Below are 16,522 nucleotides of genomic sequence, written 5' to 3'. Positions count from 1 at the left end.
AGAAGCACTGAAAGCTACATTCGTCGTGTTCGTTTAGATCCCAGAACAGAGACCGAAGCCCTGGGAAAAGGCTCTTAGCTGCGCTAAAGGCTCATGCGATGCCGCTGCTCTTCACGTTTCACATCACAAACTGCAGGCTGGAATTGCACCTTCCTCCCGTTTGCTTAGCACAACACGAGCCGACATGTGGCCCCTTCTCTAGCTGGCCCTGGGGTAGGGCCTCATCTCCTCGCAGCGCAAGGCAAGGCAAGCTCCCACTTCCCTCGCGCGGCTCAGCCAGGGCCCAGCTCAGACTTGCACTGGGAAGGATTCCCATGTCGGCTGCATGGAGTTCTGCTCCTGCAACCGGGGCTTAGCTGCAGCAGCGTGTGGGCTGGGGAAGTAAGCGGTGACGCTGGGAATTGGATGCAAACTCAACCAGCTAGAACCAGGGTCCCAAAGGAGCTTGTGGCAGGAGCGACCGGCCGCTCCAGATCAGCCAGCCCCGCCCAGCACCACGCTGCCCTCCCACATTTCGACGTGCCGGGACAGCACTTAAGCTGCCACCTCAGTTCCTGCCTCTCAGTCCCGGCTGCGGTTTGGAAGCCGCACTGTGCCTGGCCACAGGTGAGACCAGAGGAAACGTAGGACTGTCGGGGGAAGTTTCCAACAAAGCAGCTTTCTGGAGGCTGTTGGCTGTTTAAGAGAACGAGCGGTAAGGCGGACATGGGCCGCGCGGCTGGTTGAGGTTCCCTTGCACAGCCTGGATGACACCGGAGTGACCCTGGCTCCTTAGGGGGCCGAATCCCAGCGGCCACAGGCAGGGAAATGGTGCGTTGGGGGGCTCTGAGACCGCGCTCAGGGCGGGCCGGGGTGGGAAGGGTTCTGAGCTCTGCAGAGCTTTGGTGAGTTAACGGCGGTTCTGCCGCTCCCGTGCCCCCAGGCAACACTCGTCCCTTCTGTGGAGAAAGTCTAGCTGCAATGGGTGCCCTCTGCCACGGGACCAGCCGCCGCCTTGGGCCTGTAATGGTCAATTCCCATGGAAACCCCTTTGTTCTCAAGGGCAGAGGCAAACCACCCCAAGGAAAACTCCCTTTTGCCCCGTGCTGCCCAGGGAAGCGGGCCCATCCTGCACTTCTGCACGGCCGGGTGCGACACGCCGGTGGTGGGCACTCAGATGAGTGTGGGCGGGTCCAGGTGCCATTCGGGGACGGGGGGGCGTGCGCCAGGCGGGCCCGTGGGGGGATGGCAAAGCAGGGGGGGTGCCTGTGCACGCACACTGGCGCTAGTGTAAAATACAGAACAGAGAGAACAGCAGCCTCCCTGCTTGTGTTCTCACACGCTGTGGGGCAGCCGGAGAGCTGTGCTGAGATCGCCACAGACCTACTGCCATTGGAATGACTTTCCCAGTGAGCGTGCACATGCGTGTACGTGCATCTGTGTGTGCACGTGTGTGCACATTTGTGTGTGGATTTGTGTGTGCACGTGTGTGTGCGTGTGTGTACTGGAGCAGCTGTGCTCAGGAACCAGACGTTGGTTACGTATTGCGGGGCATGGATGTGTGTAATGCTGTCCCATTCCCAGCATGCAGTGCTGTGTGGCTGTGCAGGTCCCAGGATATGAAAGCAACAAGTTGAGGGCAGGTGCCCCTCGACAGGCGGCTGCTGCAGGCCCTGGGGTGGCCACCCCACGTTGTCCTGTGGGCGAGTGTCTCTGAGGAAAGGTGTGGCCATGCAGAGGTGCACACACATGCTGGTGCAGAGCAGACACACAGATCGCTCAGCCCCCGTTAGCCCCACCCGGGGGGCATTTCTTGCCCTCTGATTACTTGGGCATATTTGTCTGTTTTAACTAGAGAGACGTGGATTCTGCCGAGCCCCCACATGACAGCAGCTTCCAGAGATTTTCACTTGTCAGCTCCAAAATCAGAGCCCCCGCCCGGGAGCATCCTGTCAGTCGGAAACCCCAGCCTGTGCTTCAGGAATCTGACAAGAAACAAGAGCCAGAGCCTTCGGAGCTGACAGGGAGAATACTGGAGTCGCTTGCTCAAACTGTCAGCCCTGTCAGCGCTTTAACAATTAAACAGCGCGCTAATCCCCTTCCTGACACCAGCATGGTGTTCGCGCGGCCACCCCGGCCAGCGACTGATGGAAACGGCACGTCATCTCATCTCTTCGGGTCACTTTCCAGCTCCCACCCCAGCCAGCCTTGGCGTTCTCACAGGTACTTACGACAGGCGAACAGTGAAAATCCAAAAATGTAACAACTCAGCTCTGAGAACAGCAGCCGCCCCAACCAAAGAGCAGCAAAGCCCTTGTACATGGTACACTGTATCCCTCAGCGCATGCCCGAGGGCAGGGGTGGGGAACCTAAGATCCGGCCCCTAAGGCTCAGGGCTCCCCCCAAGCATTGGGGAGCCTGCACTGGTGCTCCAGCCCCCCCGTTATCCTCCCATGGGGCTGGAGCACACAAAATGTGCTAGGCTGGGCCCCCCAGGCTCTGGTGTGAGGGAAATGTGGGGAAAATCTTTCCCCTTCTCAGTCATGTCAATGAGGGGATTTGGGGTTTTTGCTTCTCACTTGTGTGAGGCCCCCGACTGATTTTTCTGTGGGTCAGCGGCTCCGGCCCAAGAAAGGTTCCCAGCCCCGCCCTAGGGAATAATGCACAAAAGGCCGACTGACCCTGGCAGTGCTGGATCAGGGTGGACGTGAATTCCCGCATGACAGCTCCTGCTCCCAGCCCCCTGTTTTAGATTTAGGGGGTTCCTGCCTTGAGCATCGCTCCTGACCCCAATAGCAACTCAGCCCCACCGGGAGCAGGCCGGGCCTCTCCTACAGCCAGCGTTAGACCGGTGAAATGGGCAGCGTGGACTCCAGCGCAGCGGACGTAAATGGCAGTGAAGGCACTTGCTGCTGAACAGATGGGTGGGCAGAGTTTACACCAGTTTAAGCTTCTGGCTGGGCTCAAGAACATCAGAGCGGCCAGATGGGGGCAGACCACAGGCCCATCCAGCCGAGGGAGCAAACAGACCAGGGAATCCTCCCGTGATCCCTCCCGTCCCCCGTTCCCAGCTTCTGGCGAGCAGAGCGCGCTGCTGACTCTGGAGGCCTGGATCAAGGTTGCAAGGTCCCTGCAGCCAAAGACAAGGCTGCCGTGACCAGGCCCAGATAAAAAACGAGCCCTGAGCGCAGATGCTACCTTCCTACCCGCCGGCACCTGAGGATCTAACCTGACCCCCAAACTGTGAACCTGTGGGACAAGTGGCAGGTGCAGATCTGCTCTGGCCAGCTCTCCCGGTTGTCCCTCCTGCCACGTACCAACAGCCCCTCGGCCTCAGCTCACCCCCCCCCCCCCCCCGCACCGATCTCATTCAAACAACGAGCACGCCACTCGGTGCCGACTGAGTGCCATCGGCACAGGGAAAGCTCTAACTCCCGAGCTGGCCAGCGGGCTCCCGAGGCAGAGGCCCGGCGGGGTGAGAGGATGAGCGCAGATTCCCAGCCAGGGGAGTGCACTGGTACCAGACATTCCCAATGATTCGAGGAGTAGGACAGGCAGATGTCTATATCTATATCTAGCTGTCAATCATCTCCGGCGGATGGGGCCAGACCAGGGCAGTCCAACCTGTAGTTTGCTTGGAAATGTTGATTTTTAAGATATTCAAAATTTTTACCATCTTACATTTTCTCGGCTGTGCGAAGTTATGGGTTTTAGGCATCTTTTAAAACGTTATCCATGTAAATGTTCACATCTGTCAAACATGAGGGGTAGGAGCTCCGACAATCACTGAACGAGAGTGTTAAGATTCAAAAAGTTAAAGCTTTAAAACTGTCAGCATCTCAGGTCAAAACAGACAAAGTAACTATCCTTAAATCGACAAATCAGACCTGTTTTCCTGTTCATTGACAAGAACCAAATTACAAGCCTAATTCAAAAGACTAAAACACTGGAATTTGCCTTTTTAAGATTTCAGTTCCCACAGTTACGAGGCTGAGAAAACAATGAATAAATACAAAATTACAGGTATAATAAAATGCATAATTATTTGTTAGAACCATCAGAGCAGCCCTGATGTTGAAAGCCTTCAGAATTTATCACCAGTACGTCTCTATTGCAGAAGAAGGTTGTTGAGCTGCGCAGGATGGTCTTGCTAGAGCGGCATGCCATATTTGCTTGGCTGTTTCGGAAAGGATGGACTCTTTCCACAGCCACCGACGGTAGCGGCACTGCAAGTGCCTGTACTGCCCCACTAGACATGACAGCCGGCGACCAGATTTCACTTTTCTAGTTTTCAAGTGCTGTTGGGCTGTCATCACAGGGCACTTCACGCTCCAGGGAGACGTCAAAACGGTGCCTCGACTCTTCTGCCTTCTCCGGGAAAACGGGCAGACTATTTCCCTGTGTGACACTGTGTGACATCTTAGCCTTGACACATAGATCGAGCACTTCACAGTTAGCAAGAGCAATCCCAATCCGCAGGATTCGATTTGCCATCGGGGACACGGTGGGATATGGTTGCCTTCAGTTTGCTGTGAATTCCTGCAGGCCAAAGGAATTGCCTTTCAGAGCCCAGCGGCTTCCATTTCATTATGTACATCAGCGGCAGCTTGTAAATTGCAGTTAAGCAGCATATCATTGTGATCCATCTGGAGGCATTTATCTCCCTTTGGAAAGGAACCCTGTAGATTTCCCCCAAAGAGACAGACAGACCCTCCCCCAAACACAGAGATCACTTGCAATGCAGTCTCATTGGTTTCTGCACAACTTCACCCTCTTCTGTGATGAGAGAGTCTGTCCCGCTGTCTCAGGACACAGGAAAGAATTTTGCTGCCTTGAGCCAGGAAATCCAGCACGATGGCACTACACAAGGGAAGACGTGAACTCCGAAGCAGTCATGTGGTTCCCTGCACAGACTTTAAAAGGTGCCCACTATTGGCAGGTATAAAAGTCCCCGGACAATGTACCACCCATTGGGTCCCACCACGGAACTTGTAGTTCTGACTGCATGATCGGTAGCTCCATACAAGATGAGGAACCCATGGAATGTGCAGCCAGGTGAATACAGAATGTGGATGCAAGTTTTTCAAGCCTTTTACTAACCGTTGCATATGCATCAGAGAGTCACTGTTGATGGATGCCACTTTCCCACGGTTAGCGGTACTCCCACACCACATCTTGAATCCAAATTGCAATGAGTCCCACGTGGCACGGAAGAACAGACAGTTTTTACTAGAACAGTATTGACTGATTTATTTCTGACACTGGAGAAAGCTGCAGGCATGTTAACTGCTGGCTGCCCAGCAAACTCTAGGCTTCTGCAAGTACTAAGAGAATTTCTCCCCACTCAAAGTGATCCCTAATTGCAGTGTGGTTGTGAGCAAAAGCTTCAGGCAGGTCTCTGTTTTCCAGAGGCTGGCACAATGGCAAAAAGGAATTGGAAGAACAATCAGCCAAAAACTCAAAAGTAATAGCAAACATTGTTTTCAGTACCTGAGAAGCAGGAAGCCGGCTAAACAACCAGTGAGGCCACTGGACGATCGAGATGCTAAAGGAGCACTCAAAGATGATAAAGGTCATTGTGAAGAAACTAAATGAATTCTTTGCACAGAAAGTCTTCACAGCTGAGGACATGAGGGAAATTTCCAAACCAGAGCCATTTGTTTTAGGTGACAAATCTGAGGAATTGTCCCAGGTTGAGGTGTCATTAGAGGCATTGTTGAACAAACTGATAAACTGAACAGTAACAAGCCACCGGGATCAGATGGCAGTCGCCCAAGAGTTCTGAAAGAGCACAAATGTGAAACTGCAGACCTGCTAACTGATTTGTAACCTCGCCTTGAAATCCTCTTCTGTGCCAAATGACAGGAAGATAGCTAATGTGATGCCAATTTTTAGAAAGGGCTCTGGATATGATCCTGGCAATTATAGACCGCTAAGTCTAACGTCAGTACTGGGCAAATTGGTGGAAACTGTAGTAAAGAATAAAATTGTCAGACACATGGATGGTTTCTGTAAAGGGAAATCATGCCTCACCAATTTATGAGAGTCCTTTGAGGGGATGAACAAGTGTGTGGACAAGGGGGATCCAGTGGATATAGTGCACTTCAATTTCCAGAAAGCGTTTGACAAGTTCCCTCACCACCAAAGGCTCTTAAGTAAAGTGAGCTATCATGGGATAAATGGGAAGGTTCTCTCATGGATTGATAACTGGTTAAAAGACAGGAAACAAAGGGTAGGAATAAATGGTCAATTTTCAGAATGAAGAGAGGTAACTAGTGGTGTCCCCCTGGGGTCCGTGCTGGACTTGTCCAACATAGTCATAAATGATCTGGAGAAAGGGGTAAACAGTGAGGTGGCAACATATGCAGATGATATGACTAAACTGGTCAAGAGAGTTAAGTCCAAAGCAGACTGTGAAGAGCTTCCGAAGGATCTCACAAAACAAGGTGACTGGGCAAGAAAATGGCAGATTAATTTTAATGTCGATAAATGCAAAGTAATGCATATTGGAAAATATAATCCCAACTATATGTACAAAATAATGGGGACTAAATTAGCTGTTACCACTTGAGAGAGATCTTGGGAGTCATTGTGGATAGTTCTCTGAAAACATCCACTCAATGTGCAGCGGCAGTCAAAAAAGCAAACAGAATGTTGGGAATCATTAAGAAAGGGATAGCGAAGAAGACAGAGAACATGTTATTGCCTCTGTATAAATCTATGGTAGGCCCACAGCTTGAATACTGCGTACAGATGTGGTCGCTTCATCTCAAAAAAGGTATCTTGGCATTGGAAAAAGTTCAGAAAAGGGCAACAAAAGTTATTAGGGGTATGGAATTGGTGCCATATGAGGAGAGATTAACAAGACTGGGATTTTTCAACCTGGAAATGAGATGACTAAGGAGAGAGCTATGATAAGAGGTCTATAAAATCATGACTGGTGTGGAAAAAGTGGATGAGGAAGAATTATTTACTCCTTCCTATAATACAAGAACTAGGGGTCACCAAATGAAATGAACAGGTAGCAGGTTTAAACCAACCAAAAGGAAGGTTTTCTTCATACAACGCACAGTCAACCTGTGGAACTCCTTGCCAGAGGATGTGGTGAAGACTAGGACTTTAACAAGGTTCAAAAAGATCCAGATACATTTATTGAAGATAAGTCCTTCAATGGCTGTTAGCCAGGGTTGGTGTCCCTGGCCTCTGTTCGTCAGAGGCTTGGAATGGGGATGGATCACTTGATGTTTTCTTGTTCTGTTCACTCCTTCTGGGGCACCTGGCATCGGCCACTGTCAGAAAACAGGATTCTGGATGAGATGGACTTTTGGTCTGACCCAGTCTGGCCGTTCTTGTGCTCTTATTAAACGTGGAATGCGTCGGCATGAACGTGTGTAAGATAAATCACTTCAAGCAACCCTGACAGTTGTTTGTTTTCAGTGAAATTGTTCTGGGTGTCGACGGAAGGGAAGGAATATGCTTAATGTTTCCAGAAGGCTTTTGCCCAAGTTGCACATGATGGATTATCCTATAAAGTCTCTAACGAGGAGTGAGGCAGTAACTTATGGGGAGGCGGAAGGACCGGTTAATACCTGGGAAGCAGACAGCTACAGCCAAAGCTGCGTCATTCTTGCAGGAGCAGGGAGATCAGAGTCTTTTAATGACCAAATTCGTCAACCCCTGTTCAAGCAGTCCCAGTCCCACTGATTTCCGACAGCTCCAACTGACTTCAAGGGGCTATTCATGGAGTAAGGGCGGTGGAACCCGGCGAACACACGGCAGCAGAAGGGAGGGGTAAAGGCATGTCTATGCTCAAAGGAGGATCGGTGCTCCGGAGCTCTGTCTTCCAGTGTTCGATTTAGCGGGGCTGCGAAGGACCACTAGGTTGAATGCGGAGGGTGTCGCTCTCGACTCCAGAACTCTGCGGTCAGGAGGAGCAAGGGAAGTTGGTGGGAGAGTTTCTCCCATCGACTTCCCTGTGGGGCCACCCCCAGAAGATCGATACTCTTGCTTCTCGGTGCATTGGGAGATCCCAGCACAAAGCACCTGAACTCTGGTTTTGTCTACACTGCTAAAAGCAAAGTGCCAGGAGAGCGCTATATAAAGTAGGGATGAGACTGGTTAACCCATTAGTCGGGAAGCCTCAACCTTCGCTGGTGGGGACTGAAGGGTGGGGCTCGCTGTGGGTGGGGGTCGCTGCAGCCTGGCAGAACAGCCCACTGCCCGTGGGGGGGAGACGGGCGCTCTGCTGCCTGCCCCCTGTTTAACCAGTTAACTAATTAAATGGGAGTTTACAGAACTGGTGCTTTGAGAGTGAGAGAGAGAGAGAGAGAGTGTGTGTGTTTTCACACCACCGGCCCAACCATCCTGTGCAGAGCATGGCTAACCGCAGGGTGGACACAACTCCAGAGGGCTCCTTGCACAAGGCAGCGCCTCTCCTCCTGGGACTTAACGAGCTGCTGGACGGTTTCCTTTCTGCCCAGGTTTGCAAAGGCAGGAGAGAGGAAAGGCCTTGCCGTTTCGAGGGGAGACCAGACAAGCATTCGGGTGGCAAGCAGCCCGGCTGAGCAGTGCCCAGGCCACGCCGGGTGTCGGAGATGCCTCCTTTGAGATGATCAGCTCCTGAGAGGTGCCTGGTGCCAGCCTAGAGACAGAGGTTCCCTCCAGCCCAATTCAGGAGCAACCAAAGCAAAACCAAAGGACAGACCCCATCCACAGGCCCACCGACGGGGGAGGGGAGATACCAAAGGGCTGCCACAGCGTCCGGAGCCCCGGGCCCTTGAAATGGGGGCTTCCAAGGGGAGGCACGGTGCTCTCCGGGTGGCGCTGAGGCCCTCCCCTCCGGGGGATGCAGAGCAGCCCCCTCCATCCCCATCTTGCCCCATCTTGGAGGAAATGGGCAAAGGTGGGTGGAATGAGGGTTTGCTGGAACGAATGCCCGGGGGGGGTCACATGGCGAGTGCAGCTCCGGTGCGTGGGGAGCCTGCGAAGTGGGCAGGCCAGGCCAGTAATGCACCCGCCGGCTCCTCACTGGGCACTGGGGGAGGGCTCCAAAAGCCAGTTCTACCTGAGGTCAGAGGGCGCCAAGGACAGAAGGGAGGAGCAGCAGGCCAGAGCGGGGCAGAAGGCAGCCTGGGCACTGGGCCTGGAAGGCTTCAGAACAGAACCAAGACGTGGGCTGGAAGCCAGCAGTAGCCACCACAGGGTCCTCTCCTGCCCCTGGCATCTGGGGTAAGAACCTGGGAGCATAGCTCTGAGCCGCTGAACTGGGGCATTCTTTTCCTTGGACTGCCCCTTCGGCAAGCAGCAGTGAGCGTTGCTTTTCTGCAATACCACCCTAGCACCGTGGCTCACGCTCTGCCCAGTCTGTAACCTGCAAACCTCTCAATGTCACGGTTCAGCTGTAACCGCGCCGGCAGGCGATCTATCGACTTCCCGCAGGATGGGAATCCTGCCCACTGCCAACATCAGGGCAGACGGGTGGGACACAGGGCACCAACTCCAAATCGGCCGAGAGTTCAAACTAGGCTTAGATTTCACCAGTATCGAGTGTGAACTCCTCAAGCACTTTCACAGCCTTAACGTGGAGTCACAGACCGTCTTCTCGGGTACCCGGACCTGACTCACCCCCCGAGGAGGTGCCTTGGGGACACGGCCCCTTACACCACAAAAATCACAGGTTACTCCCAGTCCCAAAGGACCAGTCACAACATATCCCGGGTCAATTGCACCTTCGCCCTCATACCAAAGACATCACTTGCAATCAATCCCACACTAAGCTACCTATAGATGTATTATATAGGAAAAGGAAACGAGCGTAATTCACAAGGTTAAGGCAGGTCACACACAACGAGTTCTAATCTTACATTTCAGGAGGTAACACACTTGTGTAACCCCTCTGTGTCCTTTGGGCCTATTCCAGGCTAGGCAGTCGGGGATCCCTTGCTTATGCCTAGAAAACTCCTGAGTCAAGGCAAAGCAGATCCAATTCTGTCTTGTTCTATCTCGTTTGTTCCTTTCCGCCACGTGCTCTGAGCTGCACACTCAGCCAAGGGGAGGCATCTACCTGGGTGACTCATCTTCATGGGAGAGAAAGAGCCGAGCAACAAAGTCTTTCGTCCCCTTTAACGTGCCCCTAGGTGCGGACGGGCTTTGCCTGTTGGGCAGGACACGGTGCTTTTGGCTGCTGAGCCGCTCTTCAAGGACGTAATCTCTCACCCTGCCCAACCCTGTGGGATACGGATGCTGTAGCGGAGGCTAGTGCAGGCAGCAACCCACAGGCACCCCACAAAGCCTAAGCACTACACCCATTCTCATCCCAATAGCTGTCTCAACGACACTAGCCCATGGGTGAGCCCAGCTGGTCCAGCAAGGTACTTGCCAGTGTTCAGTTGCGAGCCGGGCACCTGGCACGTGCTGGACGCTGGTGTGCCTGCCCCATACAAAGCATCTCTGAAAAGCAGCCCCTGCCTCGCCCTCTGTGCTTACAAGCACTAGAGGACCGGCCCTGGCGCACCCTGCCCCTTCTGCGGGCAAGTTCTTGGCCGCTCCATTGATAGCCTCTGAACTGCTGAGCCTGGCAGCTCATTTCCAAACACACGGCTCTGACACCGCTTACCCACGGAACAGCTCCCTCCTCCGTGGCTTTCTTTGCTGCCACACCAGCCCCGTGGCTGGGAGCAGGCTGTTCTGGACCCGGCAAGCTGGCAAAGCTGAGCTGAAAATCAAGATGTCACAGGAGCAGCAGCACTGGTGGCCCCATCACCTCCCGCAGGAACCGTTGCCTGAGCACGGGCCATGCCCTGGTGCCCCCGGACACGCCTGCCCCAGCGAGAGACTCACCTTCGTCTCCTTGATCTTCACCGCGATCACCTGCTTGCGCTGCCGGATGATCTCCATGAGCTCATCACACTCCTCCATCAGCTTGGCCTCGTGCATGGCCGTGTTCACCTAGGCAGAGACAGCAGACAGGCCGGGCTGTGAATGCCACACGCTGGCTCTGAGCCTGGCCACGCGAGCAGCAACAGCTTCCCCCCAGGCCCCCTCCTGTCAGCCAAGGTCTGGCACCACTGGTGCCAGCTGCCAGGAAGCCAGGAACTGACGCGGGAGGACACAACGCTCCTTAGCAGCTGCTGCTGTGCAGGCAACACAGACAGAGGCAGGCCGCTGTGTCCTGCATCTGTCCCCACTTCGGAGATGGGAGAAGGCCAGGTACTAACCTCGGCAGAGGCCAGGGTTTGGTGGCTGCCCGCAGGTTGAGTGACAGGGAGAGAGCCGTTCCTGGGAGGGGTCCAGGGAGCAAGGGCCCCAGGCTTCGATGCAACGGTGGAACCTCAGCATTTCCTGGGCCCTCACCTCCGCTCTCTGCGTACCCTGGGCCCCAGGCCAGAACCGTCAGCTCAGCCTCGCTAGGGCCAGCGGGCTGCAGGGCCCCAAGGGATCATCCACTCCAGCCCCTGCACCGAGGCAGGGCCAAGTACACCTAGGCCATCCCTGCCAGCTGTTTGCTCAAACCCTCCAGAGATGGGGGTTCCCTGTCCTGCCTCAGTGGCCCAGCACGCTGGGTCCCGGCTTGTCCTGCCCAAAGGGCCCTGCCGACTGGCAGTGACAAAGGACCGGCTCCGGTGAGACGGCAGGGCAGGTCTCTGAGCGGGCGCCGCCCCAGGGCATGGCGAGGCGTGAGTGAGGTCCTGAGGGACGCACAGGCAGCTTTGCCGCATGGCACCGCCCAACAGACTCCGCTGTCAGAGGGGGAGGGCGGGGGGGGGTCAGAGAGGTGGAGTTTATGCCGTGAGGACAGATGTGGGATTTGGGTTTCAAATGCCCCAGGCTGGTGCAGGAAGGTCAGCAGAGCGGCACTAGCTCCCCTCCGGCCCCCGCCCCGCGGAGCAGCTGGAGGATTATGGCGCAGATGGGGCTCAGATCCCAGCTAATGCCAGGTGTTTAAGCCCAGTGCTGTTCGGCAGGTGCTCTGAAGGCCTTTGGGAGGGCCATGGGGCTGCGTGTCCTTGCCCAGAACTCACCCCAACTGGCCCCCATGCCAGGAACCCAGCTTGCCCCCCTGCAGTCTGCTATGCACCCGCCCAGCGATGAACATCAGAGGAGCCGGTGTAGAGCCCAGAGCCGTTCTCCCCGTCCAAAGGCCAGCGAGTGGGGGATGGGGCGGAGGGCGTAGGCGTCTTCCCCAAACTCTCCCCTCCCCCGGATGCGGGAGTCTCACGGCTGAGCCGAGGGCCCAGCCGGGGTGCGGTGGAACAGGGACACGGGGAAGAGGCAGCAGAGGCGTTTGCTCATCGCTGTTGCTAACATTCGGACCGTAAGGGCAGGCCCGGCCTGTCGCACTTACTGTGCAAAGCGCCGGGAGCACCCCGGGCTTCGGGCCACCTCAGGGCGCCGATCGCTCCTGGCACGGCACAGAGGGAGGGAATGGTGCCACAGGCAGGCAAAGCCGGGGCCACACGGGGCTGAGTTACTTCCGTGTCCACACCCACACCCGTCCGTGGCACAAGGTGCAGCGGCTCAGTCTGGCATTTCCCAGAGCAGGTGACGCTGACGTGACACAGGCCGAGGTCTCTACTTCCCACGCTAGGGACCATGGGACAGCTGCAGCCAGCGGAGAAGCGCGGTGCTGCAACACTCGTTTCTACCAGCCCCGGATGCCACCTGCTACCTGCATAATTAGTGTCAAAAAGGCTTGTTAGCTGTCTTCAAGGGCTGCTTCACGCAGCTTCCCTGACTTTATTGACCTCATTTACTACAAATCAGTCCCCACTGGGGCTCAGGGACGAGGCAGTGCTGAATACAGATGCAAAAGGCCGTTACTTGCACGGCTTCAGTGCCTGTTTAACGAGCATCCTCGTGTTAAAATACTGCGCAGGAACCGAGACACAGCCTGTGCCATGCTGGCAGGAAAGGAACGTCGAGAGGGCAGCTCTCACAGGCCTGCCTCCGTACCGGAGCAGCGGTGCGCTGGGAAAAAAAAGGGCGCGGATGCTCGGGGCACTTGTGCCACTGCATGTCTGAGGCGTAACCTAGACCTGTCTCGGTGCCCCCGGGGACCGGTCCCTGCTGCACCGAGAAGGAACGAGATCGTTGCTCTGGTCTGCGGGATGCAGGAGGCTCAGCCTGCAATCAGCGAATCACAGTGGACGTTTAGGAACTCGCCTACCGAGAGGATCCTGCCGATTCGAATCCAGTCGGGGCACAAAGCGAAGGGCAAGAGCATTGTTCAGTGCTACGGGGGGTGCACCATTCGCACCCAGACTGATCATTCGCATCCTAGGAACGGGGCCTTTCAGCGGGGAGCCTGAGAAGCCAGCCAGGTCTACGCCAGCCCTGCTGCTCCTGAGGGACTGGGAGTGGCTGCAGGGGAGAGAACGCAGGAGCTGGCCTGCCTGCATTCCACTGAAATCAGGGTACTTAATCCCTGCTAGGCCCTCCTCTCACTCAGGCGTCAACTCCCTGCCATGCCCGAAGGAGCAGCAGGAAGACTGTGGAAGTCAGAGGCCATGCCAGGGCGACCTGGCGTCACTCTCCAGGAAGGGGTGGCCTGCCAGCGGAGTCACACAAAGCACCGCGGGGACATCTGGCTAGTCTGTTCTCCAATAAACACTCCGCCAATTGCCAGGAATGACGTGGGCCCCACTGGTTTTGAAACTGCAAAAAGACCAGAAGCAGCAAAGCAATCAGAGACCCGCCTCAGCATTACAGATGTCAAGCATCTTACTAGAGCCCCGACCAGCTGGTTAAACAGGGCTACTGACTGGAGAGCTGCTGGAGTGAATTCCAGAGGGGCAAACAGTGGGGAATCGCTAACCCTACTGCACGCTCTCCGGGAATCTAACGGCAATTTAGAGCCATTGGCTTGGCTGGTATCAGGTGGCTTGGATGGGGTTGGCAGTGGGGTCTGTGATACACCCTCACCATGGGTCTGGGTTCAGGGGTTTGGACATGGCGTGTGATTTCACCTCTAGAGGCCTCGGTGTGAGGAATCGTTGCGATCAGCGTCTTTGTTTCAGCAGAAGCACTGACCTGGGCTGCCCTTTATCCCGGTTGCTGTTTGCACTGCCTTTAGAACCCATGGGGATCACTAGCACAAGCAGAAAGGACACATCAGGTGCCGGCTGAACGAATTACTGCTGAACAGGGAGGCACCCGTAACAAGCAATTCAAATCACACGAGCCCTGAACCTTAAATACCATGGCTAATGCAGCGCTCCCGCTCAAAGCCTTCTAAATCCGAAACGTCAGCTCTGGCAAAACCCCGCCGTGCCGCCATGCTGACAGCACTGGGGGATTGGATGAGTCAAGAGACCCGACTCTATCCGAGGAGGAGAACCAGCATCCCCACAGCCAAGGCTGCGTAATTGTCTCCACGCTAATTTCTGAAGCTTTCATGGCTTAGGTTGACATTTGGGAGATTGGTCCCCGTCCAGAAGCCAAGAGTGACTGTTCCTGAGCATCAGGTGAGCGGAACAAGCGCCACACAGGTAGGGGAGGGGAGGAGCCATCTCGGGGCAACACAAGTCCAAGGCACGGGGAATGCTCACTGCTCGCCTGCAAGGGGCTCTGGGGAGTAACCTGGTCAGGATTAGATCCGGAGCCTCTGAAAATGAGGTTCTGTGCCCGCGGAGGGGATTCGCTCCCCTGGTGGATTTGTCACAGGCAGTTTAAGGCAGGGCGCACCCGTCCTCGCCACGAGCGCAACTATGCTCCCGCAACCGCTTTGTGACACTCCCACGGGAGCCGGAGGGGACGCGCACTCAGACAAGAGCCGGGACTCTCAAATGGGGGGTCGGGACTCTCAGGCGGTCCTGGGATTACTACTGGGGGGGAGGGGCTGGGAGCTGTCCACCTCCACCCCACACCTGCTTTGCCGCCAGCGATGGGTATATTAAAAAGGGGTTTGAATGGATGGGGGGTGGCGTTCAGAGGCTTGCTGTGTGAAAGCAGACACGCAAGAACTGCTGGACAAGAGGCATCTGCACGTCAGCCATGTTTGTGTATCTGCCACTGCCGTGGCGCCGCCTGTGGCCTGTGCCAGTGCATTCTGGGAAATCCAGGAGATCGCCACTCATCATTGGAAGAAGAGGGCAGTGCCCACGAAAGCTCACGAGCCCATCTACAGTGTTTGTTAGTCTCCACGGGGCTACCGGACCATCCGTCGCTTTTAAGATTTTTTTCTCTTATCGTGTTGCAGGAGGACGACTCGAACCCAGCACGGCCCCAGTGATGCGGGGGGCAAATTATTCTGGGATTTCCTACTGAACAGACCGAGGGGAAGACACACCAGCCCGGTGCCCCGCCCGCTGCAAACATGGTTTGTGACCCGTCAGGCACAGAACCAGGCTGCTCACCGCAAGAGAGGGCAGGTGTCCATGTGCATGTGTCCCATTCGGGAGGGTTTTCTTCAGCGCCAGCTGCTGCAATGAGTCGGGGAGCTGGGCCGACTGACCATGTACAGAGACACGTTCTTCTCTCGGCGGCGATGTCGACACGAGACGTGCCCCCGAGAAGAGCTGCCCTGCGGCAGCGTAGGCGCCGGTGAGGCCACTGTAGGGAATCCTCCCCTGGAGCAGGGTGGTTAGGTTCAAGGAAAAATCCTTCTGCCAACCTAGCAGTGTCTGCACTGGGCTTAGGTCAGCGTCACGTCTCAGGCGCGAGCGCCCCGTAGGCAGGCTGACCTGTGTTTCAGCCGTAGCGCAGGCCTCAGATCTGTGTTCTGATCATTTTGGCAGCTCCTACGGACTGTCCCCTCTTGTCCTAAGAGTGGGTTTACTCTAGAAAAGTAGGCTGACCTGGTAAATCTGGCTTCGGTCCTCATGTAGGCAGTGCCCGGTCAATGGAAGACCCTAAGGCCGGGTGCAGACAGAGCTGTGCCACTGCTGTGTTTCAAGGGTAGACAGCACGTGTGTCCAACAAACCCACCTGACACACAGTCCCCTCCTTGGCTTGCTGCGCTGGCCAAGTCCCGGGTTTAGGCGCCTTCGCTTCCCGGCAGGACGCACTTTTCCTGGAAACAGGCCTCTCACATTTACATCGGCACCTCCCTGCTGGCGGCTGGAGACCGGCCACGGAGCCTGCTCGGCCTTAGGGCTGGAGGCCAGCCTTCCATACGTGCGACGGGTGCACGTGTCCTTAACGGCAGCCTGTCACGTGTGAGCAAGAGCCAATGCAGAGCAGAGCTCACTTGGGGATCTCACAGAAGGTCAAACCCCCTTGTCATTTACTCATTCCACGGTTCAGGAAGCTGAACAGGCAGAGCCTGCCAGCAGAGCTATATATAAACCCCCTGGATGGCCACCTTGCACAAGCTGAAGGCACTGACAATCCAAATGTATCCCTCTTCCATCCCCCGCGGAGCCGTTGAGTCATAACCTGACCTGCACACGCTCTGAATATCAGGCACTTGCATTTTGCCTGGCGGAATTGTGGTTCTTGCTCTTAATTTTCTGCTTGCAAAAATCCATTCACTCTTCATCTCCCTTTACTAATGTTCTCTGTCACGAGCCACAGGGAGGGGCCCAGGTAGGAGCAGCCCTGGAAC

The 16,522-nt window shown here is 55.6% G+C and overlaps 1 protein-coding gene across 3 annotated transcripts in view; it reads right to left on the bottom strand.

The window, feature by feature from the left end:
• MID2 (midline 2) overlaps positions 1–16,522 on the bottom strand; it is a 161,504-nt gene that overhangs the window by 36,571 nt on the left and 108,411 nt on the right. For all 3 annotated transcript variants that reach the window (XM_075896588.1, XM_075896589.1, XM_075896585.1), the window contains one exon: positions 10,819–10,926. In XM_075896588.1, coding sequence (XP_075752703.1) covers positions 10,819–10,926 — 108 coding nt within the window. The remainder of the gene's footprint in view (positions 1–10,818; positions 10,927–16,522) is intronic.

The sequence above is a fragment of the Pelodiscus sinensis genome, chromosome 13, assembly GCF_049634645.1.
Source record: "Pelodiscus sinensis isolate JC-2024 chromosome 13, ASM4963464v1, whole genome shotgun sequence".
Lineage (NCBI taxonomy): Eukaryota > Metazoa > Chordata > Testudines > Trionychidae > Pelodiscus > Pelodiscus sinensis.
The sequence above is the reverse complement of the archived record's forward strand: the minus strand, read 5'-3'. Positions and strand labels throughout refer to the sequence as shown.